The 14,659-nt window shown below is 52.3% G+C and overlaps 1 protein-coding gene across 1 annotated transcript in view; it reads left to right on the top strand.

Moving 5' to 3' along the window:
- Positions 1-14,017: 14,017 nt before the first annotated feature.
- Positions 14,018-14,659, top strand: part of DOK4 (docking protein 4) — a 7,505-nt gene continuing 6,863 nt past the window's right edge. The window contains exon 1 of the mRNA XM_007468290.1: positions 14,018-14,083. Coding sequence (XP_007468352.1) covers positions 14,018-14,083 — 66 coding nt within the window. The remainder of the gene's footprint in view (positions 14,084-14,659) is intronic.

Below are 14,659 nucleotides of genomic sequence, written 5' to 3'. Positions count from 1 at the left end.
GCGGGCCTCTCACTGCCTCGGCCTCTCCCGCTGCGGAGCACAGGCTCCGGACGCGCAGGCTAAGCGGCCATGGCTCACGGGCCCAGCCGCTCCGCGGCATGTGGGATCTTCCCGGACCGGGGCACGAGCCCGTGTCCCCTGCATCAGCAGGCGGACTCCCAACCACTGCGCCACCAGGGAAGCCCCTGGACAAATTCTTCTACTTACTGGGCCTCAGTTTTTCTACCTGTGCAATGATTGCGACATCTACTCGAGGTTGCTGCAATGAGGTTCAGTAAGCTCGGATGGCATTTCCCCAGGTGTGGACTCACCACCACGGCAAGTAGAATGATGGGAGTCACACTCCACACACTCCACCATGGGATCGTGCTACGCATAAGCGATTCTGTGTTCATTTTTCTTTTCATCCTCTGACAGTTTCAAGAAGGTCTCAGACAGGTGGAAGTGTAGGTTCAGCGTTTCTCTAACACTTGCTAAACTCCTTTTTAACAAAAGCCCTGGAGCTAGCTTTCTAGGCAGGCAGTGTTAGCCAGCACACATTTAATGCATTTTTTTTATTTTTCAAGGTATTTTATTTATGTAGTTTGCTCCTGAAGCAAATAGAAAAATGTGAGGTGATTTAAAGAAAGGCATTGAGCAAATAATAGCACAGGAGACGCTTGAATCTGGGAAAAATCACAAAGTGGCTGGAGTGGCTAGGGCTTGGGAAATATTGTTCCAGCACAGGTGAAAGTACTTTGGGTGAAAATACTTTGAAAACTGTCAAGTGATGTACAAACAGGAGTGTGGGCGAGGGACCAGAAGGGTCAACACCAGAGAAGGGCTTTGGGTTTCCTGGGGGTAAATCTTGGGCCTGAGTATATTATTAATGATTCAAAACCCAGTAACGTGTGATAATAGCTCTCCCTCCATTCTATACACCAGGCACTGGGGAGATGCTTCCACCGATGCTATTTTATCTAACTCTCATTGTTCCCATTTTAGGGGGAGGAAATTGAGGCTCCAAATGGTGAAGGGTCTTGCAGCACAGCTGGGATCGACCCCCACGTGCTTCCCTGCCTCTGTCCTGAGTGAGGATTTTCAAGTACCCCCTCCCAGTGGGACGCCTGGGACAGGCCCTGAGGCCTGGGCTGCACTTAGCTTAGCACGGGAGAGGTAATATATTGGGCTGTAACTCCTCACAGAGCACTGTCCCCACACCCTCCCCTCCAAAAGAGTCCCATTGGAGGGTGGAGGTTATGGGAGGAGTAATCACTTGCTTTAACTTAAAGTAACAGATTTACTTTAACAGATTGTTTTAATTGAAAAATTTACACGGGGCCATTGTAGAAAATTTAGGGAACAGGCAGGAAGAAGGAAATACTGTGCGGATAACTAACCCGTTTTGGGTACACCCCACATGCAGGGTCCTGTTCCAGGGGGTCTGAATGTATTTCCTCACAACTCATCACCCCCACTTTACAGATGACAAAACTGAGGCACAGAGAGGCTAGATAAATTGTCCAACTGGTGGAACCAGGGCTTGAACCAGGTGGTTTGATTCCAGAGCCTACGTGCTTAAGCCACTGCCCTTGTCTGCCTGAAGCCCCCCTCTCCTTAGGAGAACAGCCTCTCAGGTGGGCCAGAGGGAAATAGAGGCTCAGAGCTGAATTCATACAGCCGACTCCTCGTCCCTTATTCATTGCCTCAGTTTCCCCAGGCAGCACATCCTGACTAGAGGTAGCGACCACCAGGGAGGGCTTCATTGTTCCCTCTTAGCTGAGGAGGGCCAGGGGAACCAGAGCAGGAGGGAAGGCAACAGGAATGCTGCACGTGCAGTGTTGGTGCCCGTCCTTGGGTCCTGCGCTGCACAGGTGCTGCCATCACAATTCCTAGGCTTAACCATTTGTTGCCCAGACAATGCCCAGCATCTGCTCCATCACTCTCCATTGCGGCTGCTCAGTCATGCCCCCTACACCCAACAAATCAGCCATGAGCCAAGGCCCAGAGCACCCAAAAGCCCGGAGTGTGCTCATGTGAGAAGCAAAGCCAGTCTCCCGACCTAGAAAGTGTGTTGGCTACCGAAAGAAAATGTAAGAAAATGAAATCAGCCTGCCTAGTAGGGCTGAGCGGCCCCACTGCTCAACAGACTTGAGCCTCAAGGACCTGATAAAGCAAATGCAGCCGCAGACCAGGGAACTACCCCAACCTCGTCCCGAGCCGCAGGCCCAGCATCAATGCTGGACTAAAACTGGGGCTGGGAACCCCGGCCATGAGCTGGAGAGCCAAGCCCAGTTGGTACCATCCTCATTTAACCTCCCCTAATCCATGCTGGAAGATGGATGGGCCATTCACCTGTAAATTTGGGGACATCCCTCGTCCCACCCATGATTTTAAAAGGAGGGCACTGAGGTTCTGGGAGGGGAAATGATTTGCCAATGGCCTCACAGCCAGAGGTCGCCAGTCTCCACTGAAGGCTTTCCTGGTAACCCACAGCACCCCAACCTTCCCTACCCCCAACTACACCCAGGGGTTGAGTGAGCACCTACTGTGTGCAACTCCTGTGTTCAGATTTGGAAACTGGATCTTAGGAAGATTTTTCAGAGTAGTATTTTGCACATACTTGATTTTAGGTAGCACGTGAATGAAACAGTTTCATACTTCAAGACGTAATGTATATGTACGTATAAAATATGTTATATTGTGTGTGTGTGTGTATGGAATCACACAGTATGTCAATGTGTACTCTTTTTTTTGTCTGGTTTCATTCACTGTCAGTATAATTATTTTGAGATTCATCCACGTTGTTGCATATATAATATTTCTTTGCTTTAGTTGCTGTTGTATTTTACTGGAGGTACGTCTCTGTACAACTAGTGAAAAATGCAAACTAATAGTTTATAGTGAGAGAAATCAAAGCCAACAATTGCCTGGGGACTGATGAGGGTGGGGGAGGGGTAGAGGAGGAATAAGAGGGAGGGAAGAAACTATGGAACGATGGATATGTTTACTATCTGAGTTGTGCTGATAGGTGTACCTATGTCAAAACTCATCACACATTTTAAATATGTGCAGTTTATTTTATGTCAGTCACACTTCAGTAAAGCTTTACTATATACATTATATACATACAAGTCAACTACACTTCCATAAAGCTTTTATATATAATGTATTATATTTAGTACACATAGTAATATATGTAATACATTATATATATTATATATATACTGGCACAATCCAGCCCGTGATTTGAACAATACTATTGTTTAGTTCAAGGGCAGAGCAGGGAAGGTGTTTATGTTTATTTTAATTGAGTTGGCTCTTCTGCTTCTGGTAAGATGGAGTAGTCCCACTTTTCTCTGTACCTCCCACTAAGTGCAACTGAAAAGTCTGGAATTTATATGTAAAACAAATACAATAACACTCTGAAACACTAGACCCCCTCTGACAGCACCCTGGAGGGGAGGGAGAGGGGCACCTTATTACTCCCAGGTCAAGTGCAAGTCCAGGTTCCCCATGACACTGCAGCAGGAGAGCCTCCCTACTGGCTGGGGAGGTGGGTGTCATTGTAGCCTAGGCTCCCCATTCAGCCTTTGCTGGTGTCGGGGAGGGTGAGATCACAGTTTTCTTCTTTGGTTTTTGGCTGGAGTAGATAGTTATTTTCTAAAAGTTTTCTGTCTTGCCAGATTACCACTTTCCTGGTCCTGTGGCTAGAGAGAGCGGGCTTTTTGCGAGGCTTTTCTGTCTGTGCCCATTGGTATTTCCAGGTTGCTGGTGTTCTTCAGCTCCAGGTCTGCAATATATGAGGCAAAATGAAAACCCAGGGAACTCATCACTGTGTTTATGCACCAAACAACAGAACTACAAAATACGTGAAACAAAAACTGAGAGAACTAAAAAGAGAAAAGGAAAAATCCACAATAATTGTTGAAGACATCAACACCCGTCTCTCCACGATTGATAGAACAACTAGATAAAAAATCAGGAAAGATATAGAACTCAACAACACCATCAGTCAACAGGATCTGGTATTTCTAGAACACCCCACTGAAGAAATTGAATGCTTTCCTCCTAAGATCAAGAACAAGGCAAGGATGTCAGCTTTCACTACTCTTATTCAACATAGTACTGAAGTTCTAGCCAGTGCAATAAGGCAAGAAAAGCAAATAAAAGACATACAGATGGGAAAGGAAGAAATAAAATTGTCTCTATATGCAAATGACATGATCATTTATGTAGAAAATTTCAAGGAATCCACCCCAAAAGCCTCAAACTCCTAGAATTAATAATTGAATGCAGCAAGATTACAAAATACAAGATAAACGTACAAAACTTTTATTTCTGTGTACTAGCAATGAACACATGGGTAGAAAATTTTTAAATACGATACCATTTAAAGTCACCAAAAATAATTAAATAAAATGCTTAGGTGTAAATCTAACAAAATGTGTATAGGACTTGTATACCGAAAACAAAATAATGCCGATGAAATAAATCAAAGACCTAAATAAATGGAGAGACATACTGTGTTCTTGGATTGGAAGACTTAACACATTAAAAATGTCAGTTCTCCCCAAACTGATAAACAGGTTGAATGCCATTTCTATCAGAATCCTAGCAAGATTTTCTGTAGCTATAGATAAGATTAGTCTAAAATTTATATGTAAAGGCAAAGGAGATAAAATAGATAAAACAATTTTGGAAAAGAATAAAGTGAGAGGACTCAGTTTACCTGATTTCAAGACTTATTACATAGCTACAGTAATCAAGCCTATGTGCTATTAGACGAGGAACAGACACATAGATCAATGGAACAGAACAGAAAACCCACAATGGATCCAGCTAATTTTTGATAAAGTTGCAAAAGCAATTCAATGGAAGAAAGAGAGGAAGCCTTTTCAAAACACAGTACTGGAACAACTGGACATCCATAGGCCAAAGTGGGGAGGAAAACACCACATCAACCTAAGTCTCATACATTCTACAAAATTTAACTCAAAATGGTCCACAGACTTAAATGTAAAACATAAAATGATCTAACTTTTAGAGTAAAACATAGGAAAGAGTCTTTATGATCAAGGCCTAAGTAAAGAGTTCTTAGACTTGGCACTGAAAGCACAATCCATAAAAGGAAAAATGATAATTTGGACTTCATTGAACTTAAATTTTACTTTGTGAAAGACCCTGTTAAGTGGATGGAAAGACAAGCTACAGACTGGGAGAAAATATTTGTAAACCACATATCCACAAAAGGACTAGTATCCAGAATATATAAAGAACTCTCAAAACTCAACAATAAAATGGCAAATTATCAATTATCAAATTAGAACATGGGCAAAAGACATGAGCAAACATTTCACTGACGAAGATACACAGATGGCAACTAAGCACATGAAAAGATGTTCAACATTAGCCAGCAGGGAAATGCGGATTAAAGCCACAGTGAGATATCCCTACACACTTATCAGAATGGCTTGAAAAGAAAAAAAGAAAAGTGATAACAACAACAAATGCTGGCAACGATGTGAAAAAATGAGGTCATCATACATTGCTGGTGGGAATGTAAAACGATACAGCCACTCTGGAAAACAGAGTGGCAGTTTTTAAACTAAACATACAATTACCATATGACCCAGTAGTTGCACTCCTAGGCATTTATGCCAGAGCAATAAAGATTTATGTTCACACAAAAACCTATACGTGAATGATTATAGCAGCTTTATTCATCACAGTCAAAAACTGGAAACAACCCAGACATCCTTCAGTGAGTGTGCAAAATAAACTGTGGCACATACATTCCATGGAATACTATTTGGCAGTGAAAAGGACAAAGTATTGATACTTGCAACAGCTTGGATGGATCTCCAAAGAATTATGCTGAGTTAAAAAAAAAAGCCAGTCCCCAAAGATTATGTACTTATGATTCTAATTTTAAAACATTCTGGAAATGACCAAACTATAGAAATAGAGAACAGATTAGTGGTTGCCAGTGGTTAAGGAGGGGTGAGAGGGGGAAGGAAGTGAGTTTGGCTATATAAGGGCAACAGGAGGGATCTTGTGTGATGGAAATGTTCTGTATCTTGACTGTTTTCAGTGTCAACGTGCTCGTTGTGATATTGTACTCAGTTTTGCAAGATGTCACATTGGGGAAACTGGGTAAAGGCTCATGGATTCTCTCCATATTATAACTTACAACTGCCTGTGAATCTTCAAATATCTCAAAATAAAAAGTTTAATTAAAAAAAATTTGGGTGGCAATACTGCAGACAGAGAGTGGATTGGGCAAAAAATTCGGAGAATGAGAGAATGAGGACGTTTCAGAAACCCCACTCTAGACAAGATGAATTTTTATTATGAACACTCTTTTGGCGCTTGCTGTTGGCCAAAACTCCTCCAAAGGTTACTGGTGGTGAAAAGACTTTGCTGTGATGGATCAGGTGCTGGGGGCTTTATGAGCTGTGGTTTGAAGCAAAGCAGGTGGGCTCAAATTTGGAAGATGCATGGGGGAGGTCAGGAGGTCAAGACCCAGGCCAGCTTGGCTGGCAGGGACAGGTCGAGCACGGCCACCTCCTCCCCTGGCCGCGTAAGAGTGGTTAGCTCAGGCCCACGGCAGAGGCTGCTGGGAGTCCCTGGGGCTCCCTTGGTGGCCACCGGCATGACAGTGACCTCTCTGGGAAATATTCAGGGGAAGAGAAACAGCCCCCTAAGAAGTTCCGTGGGCAAGACCAGGCCAGGCTGAGGCCCAGTGTCTAGGAGGCAGGGGCATGGACTCCATGGGTGAGTGCTGTGGTCCTTGGGCCCTAGATAGCTTGGAGGAAGCTTCTCTAGAGTGGGGTTTCCTTTGAGGAAACCTGGACAAGGGTTGGACTGGGAGGCATTTTCATTTTTTAGGATTTCAGTTGTTTAGGTGTGGCCTTTTGTTTAGTTGTCTATATCTGGTGTAAAGCAGTGGTTAGGGTGCATTAGAATCACGTAGGGGCTTTTGTTAAAACGCAGATTTCTGGGCACTACTAGAGATTCTGATTTTGCAGGTCTGGGCTGGGGCAGGGAATTTGCATTTCTAACAAGTTTCAAAGTGATGCTGATGCTGACCCTTCACTTTGCAAACCACTGGTACAGAAGGGTGCAGACAAGAAAACCAGTAGGGTGACACAGTCCCTCCTGTGGGGAGGCCCTAGGCAAGGTCCTCATCCCTGCCTGGCACAGCTGGGGAAGCCTGTGGTTTGTGATTCCAGCAGGGCCGTGACAGGACACCTGCGCAGGACTGAGGGGCAGTGAGGAGAGTGTGTGTGCTGGGAGGTGATGGAGGGCAACGGGGCTGGCACTTGAGGGCAAAGTCTCGGGGAGGGGGGGGGGGGGGGAGGAGGGAGGGAGGCAGGGAAGGAAGGAAAGAAAATAGGTCAAGGTAACTGAATGTTTATATGATAACCCACTGAAGTGACAATTTGATGGGCAGCATATTCCAATGAACAAAGCAAAAAAAAAGGTCGAGGGGGGAGGGGGGGGTGGCGGTAGGATGGAAGTACTGGGTGTTTTGAGGGCGGTGAGGAGGCCAGGGGAGGAAGGAGAGGCTGGCAGACTGCTAGGGGAGCTGACAGGCTAGGAGAGAGGCGCGCACGAAGCTGCAGGATTGTGCGGGGGTGGGTGGGGCGATAAGGAGGTCACTGGGGGTCCTGGCTAGGCTGTGGACGGCACCGGAAGTCCTGTAGGGGATAGGGGAGCAGTGGATGTGTGTATGATTCCTGTAGAAGTTGTCGGGGTGGTGGCTGAGATCTGGAGGCTGGGAGCTGATGTCGTGTTCAGCTTTCAGGGGCTGAGAGGCGAAGCGAGATTGGAATCTGGGGCCCAGGCAGGGGCGGTGAGGCTGAGCCGGGGTACCGAGGGCTACCTGAAGGGGCCGCGGAGGCGAGCTGGGGATGGGGACGGGGGTTGGTTGGGGGACAGGGAGGGAAAGGAAGCCGGGACGGAAGTGTTTGTCCCTCGGCTCGGAGGAATACGGCGGGGACCAGGGCATGAACCTATGTCCCCTGCATCGGCGGGGGGGGGGGGGGGGGGCGGGGCGGAGTGGCTGGAGCCGGGCTGCAGGGCAGCGCCGCCGAGTCCCAGCCAGAACCGAGTGGGCGGCTGCACCTCCCTCGCTTTCCCCACCCGGCGCCGGGCGCCGCCGACGCCGCCCCGCCGCCCCCGCCGGCCGCGCTGTGACGCGGGCATGAGTCTGGCCCGCCGCCCGCCGAGCCAGCGCCCCCAGCAGGGGCCGCGGCGCCCAGGTAACTAGCGGGGCGCGAGGCGGGGAGGGGACCTTAGGCCGCGCCGGAACTCTCGAGACCCTCGGCTACTCCAGCCTGAGAACTCTCCAAGCCCGTGGGACCTTCCTACCCTGTGGGGGGCCTCAGGGGTCCAGCTCCAAAAGCCAGCCCCGGCCCCTGAAAACTACCCCCTGAGCTCCACCTACCCCGAGCTCTCCTCTCCAGGGGAGCCCAGGTCGGGGCCTGACCTCACGCCTACCCCACACTCACTCATTGGAGGAGCCCAGGCCCCTGTACTCCCTGGCCCTGGACCTGCCATCCCGAAGGTGCATAACCCGGCGCATCACAGCCCCCATCCTCCTCCCACCCTTCCTGCTCTCAAGCCCTCTTGCTCTCTCAAACCCCACCCCCAAATTCCAACACTTTCTCCATCTGCCCCCCTACTGCCCACCCTACCTGCAAATGGCTCCTACCCTACAACTTAAAGGAGGAGCCAGCTGCCTCCTTTCCTTGATTCTTCTTCCCTGGTCCTGGGGTCCTGTCCACTTTCTCTCCCAGGACACCCAAAGCCCTGCTTCCAGTTACATGCTTTCTGTCACTGCAGAGGGGTACGAGGGGAGCCTGGGCACCTGGGTGATGTGGGCAGAGCAGGGCCTCTGTGCAGTCTCCCTGTCCCCAGCCGTGGGTGCGTGGCAGTTGCCAGGAGACTTGGATGGAGCGTTTCAGGTGTAGGGGGCTGAGAGTCAAGGGCAGTGACAAGCCTGGCAGGATTCACAGCAGCAGTTCGAAGCTGGGCTTATTTATTTAAGTGCAGATTCCTTTCTTGCCCCTTTTGGGGGATGTGGCTCCAGTGCAGGCCATTCCTGTCCCCCACCTGGGATGGGTCTCAGGAGCTGTGCCCCCTCCCGCCCAGTTGCCTGCCCCTCTGAGCCTGGGCACTGGCTACTTCTAGCTCTTCCCTCTCAGGCAGGGCAGCAGAGCTGGGCATGACCTCATCCAACAACCGGGGCCAAGGTGGGGCCACCTGGCCAGGCCTGGACACAGTGTCAGCAGTGCTGTCTCCTCCCCAGATCAGCTTTGAACCAAACTGTGGGTCTGGGGCCCAGGGAGATGGGAACCCACTGCTGCTCACACATCTCTGGAAGTTGAGCTGCGTCTGACCAGGTGGATATTGATGCTGGTGGGAGAAAGGATGAGGAGAACAAGCCCTGGAAATAATTATGTTTTCAGTCCCCAAATACCGAGCACCTACGCCACACTAGGCACCATTCTAGGTGCTGGGATGCAGCCTTTAACTAGACAGACACGGCCTAGCCATCAGGAAGCTGACATTCTAGGGCGCTGTAGGAGACAGGGAGTGGCCGAGTAGCAAATCAGCAGATGAAGAGGCAAACCCTATAGTGATATGTGGGGACAGTGAAACTGGGTGTTGCGATAGAGGCTGACTGGGGAGCTCCTTTGGCCAGCGTGGTCTGGGAAGACCTCTCTGAAGTGACGGTCTTTGAGCTGAGACATGAATGATGCAGTAGAATGAAGCTTGGACCATCTGAGGGAATAGAGTTTTAGGCAGGGAACAGCAAGTGCAGTGATCCTGCGTGGGTAGGAGTTAGGCATGTTGAAGAACAGAAAGAATGCCACCCCCGGGGGAGATGAGGCTGGACGGGTGGGCAGGCCACCTGGAGAGAGCGGAGTGGCAGTGGTGTGGAGACACAGCACCACTTTCCTAACTGGAGGGCTGTTCACATGTCCTCTCCTCCCGCCAGTCTTCTCTGCCCAGTTCGGTTTTTTTTTTTTAATAATTAATTTATTATTTATTTTTGGGTGCATTGGGTCTTCGTTGCTGTGTGCGGCTTTCTCTAGTTGCGGCGAGCGGGGGCTACTCTTCGTTGTGGTGCACGGGCTTGTGGCTTCTCTTATTGTGGAGCTTGGGCTCTAGGCGCATGGGCTTCAGTAGTTGTGGCTTGTGGGCTCTAGAGCTCAGGCTCAGTAATTGTGGCTCATGGGCTTATTTGCTCCACAGCTTGTGTGATCTTCCTGGACCAGGGCTCGAACCCGTGTCCCCAGCATTGGCAGGCGGATTCTTAACCACTGTGCCGCCAGTGGACCCCCACCCCGTTGGTTTTTGATCTGTCTTTGCCACCCATCTTGGGACCTGCAGTGTTTCAGGTGGTGGTTGCTTGTGGGGATTTGCATAGGTGGAGGTCAGGGGTGGGGCCATCTGGGGAGGGGATGACCTCCTCCTGGCCCCTGATAATAATCACACAGGTGTAGAGAGGACCAGGCAGGTGATGGGAAATGACCCTCACGCCAGAGAGAATCCCGCCAATGGGATCTTTGCGGGGGGTGGAGACAGCGAGCCGTCAGTGAGATGGTGTCCAGGTAGGGCTGTCCCTGAAGCCCTGATAAGATCTGATCTGTCATGGGGTGGGGAGGCCCAGCCAGGCAGGCAGCCCCTCCCGCTCAGTCATTGGTTGCCAACAGCAGCGGGTAGCGTTTGTTCTGGAGCCAAAGCCTCCAGGCAGAAATCGAGGTGCAGGGAGGGGTGCTTAGATGGCTGCCACATGGGGCAGGTGAGCAGGGAGCCGCTCCCCACCCCTCTGCTGGGCACCAGGGAGTCTCATTACCACTCCGCACAGGACACCTGCACTTCCTGGGAGAGGGGGGCTCCTCCTCTTTCTGGAGGAGCCAGCGGTGGCCTGGTCCAGGGCGGGGACGATCTCTGGTTGAGCAGCTGCTTCGATGCCAGGTTGGGAGGAGGAACGGGGGTCCCTGCTTCCTACCGCAGTGCTGGGGGGGCTGCTGGGCGTCCTGCGTAGCCCCTCTGGGTGCTCAGAGCTGACCTTGCACACCTGAGACCACAGGCCCTCTCCAGTTAGTGGGGCCTTTTCCCCTGCTCTAGGCTCGTGAGAGGCAGATCTGGTGGTTGTTCAGGAGTGATGGGGAAAGTGGCCCCAGGTGCGGCAGGGCGGGGGCTGCCTTCCCAGTTCCTGGCCTGCTGAGCTCAGCTGCTCTCCGCCCCTTGATGCCTCACTGGGTCCGCACAGGCTCAGTCTGGGGGCCATTTCTGTTGCTTAACACAGTGCAGTCCCTTTGGGGCATGGGTTGGCTCTGGGTGCCCCCTCTCACCTTGTCCCCATTGACCATCAAACTTGTGAGTCTGCCTATTGGCTCTTCCCCCTCTCTCCCTCCTTCCCAACTCCCCTTTGCTCTACACTTTGGGCCCCAGCGTGGGTCTTGCTCTTGCATATTCATTAGGGACTGAGTAAGGTCAGCACCACCTGTGACTCCAGGCCAGTGTGGGCTGCCAGGCCCTTTGACACCCAGGCTTCCCCTGGAAGGTTGCTCTTCCCAGTGGTTTGTCTCTGTGGGTTTATTTCTAGGGCATGGGGTGTGGGACTGTGGACAGACATGGCACAGGTGCTCCTGAGAGCTTGGTGACAGCAGTCACTCAAGGGGTGCTGCTGAGAAGGTAACTGGTGGAGCCAGGAAGGAGCAGGCCTGCACTGGACAGGTGGAAGGCTGGGTTAGGGTGCTTTCACAGCCCTCGGCTGGGCAGCAGCTCTCACAATAAAAACAGCCCTTGGGGTTTTCAAGGCAGAAGCTCTGGGTCCAACGTGGGCAGGCAGGTGCCTCATAGATTCATTTCCTCATTTAAAATAGGTGGATTTATCCTCATTTTTTTTTTAACTGATGGGGAAATTGAGGCGCTGAGGAGTTAAGTGGCTTACGCAGGACCACCTGCCAGTTCGATTTATGTTCCTGGCTGGGCCACATCTATGGCTGCCTTGGATGAACCCAGGGGCCCCGTGTTTGCTGTAGGTGTGTTCTGAAAGGGGCCTTCCATGCTGTGGACCCTCAGCCAGTAGCCAGCCAGCTGGCATCTTGGAGGGGGCTTTTACGGAGCTGGTCCTCGCTGTGGGGACAAGGCAGCCCCAGGTGGTGGAGGCAGAGCTGGGAAAACTTACTCTTCTTTGAGTGCCAGCACCCAGGTATGGCAAGGATGTTGGGGGTCAGTGCTAGGGAGGGTACCCCACGCTAGACCTTATAGGAGGAAAGCAGACCACCTGGGTGTGGAAGGGTCTCGGCCCCCAGGGAGCTGGGATAGAGCGAGTGGATGGGCAGGGAGGCCACTGAGGGGTGCCGAAGAGGCTCTTGGGGTGCAAGGGGCATAGGGAGCACTACCGTCTCTGTCCCTCTGCCTGTTTTCGTGTGCTCACTGGGGTAGTCACATCTATTCCTTGTTAGGGACTCGACAGGCCTCCAGAAGATTAATTAATGCCAAGCTGCTGGCAGCTCCAGCAGGATGCTTGCCCCAGGGCCCTGTCCTGGCAGCACAGATGCCCAGCTGACCCCAGAAATACTGCTCCGTTCCCACCCAGCAATCCTGGAGACACGGGGGGCCATGTTGCTGGCACAGCCCTGCCTCTGAGCCTGGATGGCAGAGAAGGCTTAGGTGGTGGCAGGCAGCCAGAGCCATGTGGCAGGGCATTCCACCCCCAGGCCTGCCTCCATCACCCACTCCAGAACTTATTTGTCCCTGGCTGAACCATGGGCTTGCTGTGTGACCTTGGCCATGCTGCTTATCCCCTCTGGGCAGCTTTCTTTTCCCCAACTGTAAAATGATGTAGAATGGATGTTGGACTGGGTCATCACTGAGACACCTGCCCCCTAAGTCTGAGTCTTCGTTATCTGGTAATCTGCCTGATTCTGAGAGCCCCTGACGGCACCCCTTTTCCCGATGCATATTGGCTGCCCCTTGGTGCCCCTCAGTGTGGTCCAGCTTTGTCCTCTGCCCCAAGCCCAGGTGACTGCTAGTTCTCCATGTAATTAACTCCTGCCTGTGCTCAGGACGTGGGGCACCGCAAGTCCTGGCCAGACCCAGTGCCCTCACAGACCAGCCTGACCTTCCCAGCGCCAGGGCGAGGTGACCACCTCCAGCCTGCCCAGCACATTCCTCAGGCTTATCTGAGAGCCCGCCCCACTGGACTCTGCCCTCCCACCCAGGAAGCAGCACCCAGACGAGCTGCTGAAGAGTTCCAGGGGCAGAGAGCAGGGCCTGAGTGGGCTTGAGGTGACGATTCTCAGCCTCTTGCCTGGAGCTGAGGAGAACCAGGTATAGAACGGGTTGGGGCAGAGGGATTGGGGGGGTCTGCTGAGACTGACAAGGCAAGTTGTCTAACCTCGGGGAGCATGGGTCCCAGAATCTGTGCCATCTCCCAAGAGCCCCATCTCTGGGAAGGCTTTCCCGCGTGGAGCCTCCTGTGCACAGGAGGGGGGCTTGCTCTAAGTCTACCCCTAAGTTGTAGCAGGAGATAGGGCCCGACAGCAGCTCGGGGCCACCTCCTTTCCTCTGCCCGCACCTCCACAGCAGGAGCCGGAGACAGTCCTCCCAGGAAGGGGTTAACCGCCAGCCCCAGCCGTGAGGGAGGGGACTGGGCTGGACCATTTTCCTCGTAGCTGCCTCCACCTCGGTTTTCCTGAATGGTTCTGTCGTCCTGGGGTGGGGAGGGAAGGGAAGGAAGGGCGGGCTGAGGGAGGAAGGGAGGGAGGAGTGTGGGGAGAGGAAGGAAGAAAGAGCGAGACAGCCAGGGGAAGAGAAAGATGTCACTGTGTAATCTCCCTGCCAGTTTTACTTCCAGCAGGCTGCGGGCGAAAGAGCTGCTAGAACAATGCTGAGGCAGCCCCGACGGAGTATCTCGAACAGGTGATCGGAGGAGCCGGGAAACCGAGGCCACCTGGGCATCCCTCCCCTTGCCTGGGCCGGCCAGAGCCTCAAAGACGGTGGAGAAACCATGGCGACCAATTTCAACGACATCGTCAAGCAGGGCTACGTGAAGATGAAGAGCAGGAAGCTTGGGGTGAGCCACCTCCAGGGGGCCCTGCCAAGGAACTTGGTCTGGCGCCTGGTGGCGTGTCCGGGGTGTGCGGCTGCCCGCCTGTGGCCCGGCATCGTGCATTGCTGGTCTCGAGGCTTCTGGCCAGCGGGCTGCCCAGCATGTGCCTGGGCCCGGCTCTGCCTGCTGCAGCTCCCGCCCCAGCCGGGCTGGCTGGCTGGCATCCCAGCGGCTGGGCCAGCGGTGGCAGCCGATGGGCAGGCGGCTCCCCTGCTATTGTTGAAGTTGTCGCCAGGGCAGCGGCTGGAAATGCCGGGCTGTGTCCGAGCTGAGACCGGCTTCTCACTTCCCCTTGCCATCACCTCCTCGTTTCCTTCCTCCCCTCTCCTGGCCTCTTTGCTTTTAAGTACCTCATCTCCCCTGCTTCCCATTGCTTTCTGTGTACGGGCGTTTATTTATTTATCTTTGGTGGTTGCTTTTCCATTTAAAAAAAGCATTTGAGAAGGAGAGTGGTTGGTTGCTGCTGGGGGGGGGGGCAGTGGGGGGAGGGGGGCGGAAGCCGGTGTTTCCGCGGTTTATGAGAGGGAACCTGGCTGGGCT

The sequence above is a fragment of the Lipotes vexillifer genome, unplaced genomic scaffold, assembly GCF_000442215.2.
Source record: "Lipotes vexillifer unplaced genomic scaffold, Lipotes_vexillifer_v1.1 scaffold1347, whole genome shotgun sequence".
NCBI classification, from domain to species: domain Eukaryota; kingdom Metazoa; phylum Chordata; class Mammalia; order Artiodactyla; family Lipotidae; genus Lipotes; species Lipotes vexillifer.
This window is presented reverse-complemented; position numbering and strand designations above follow the sequence as displayed.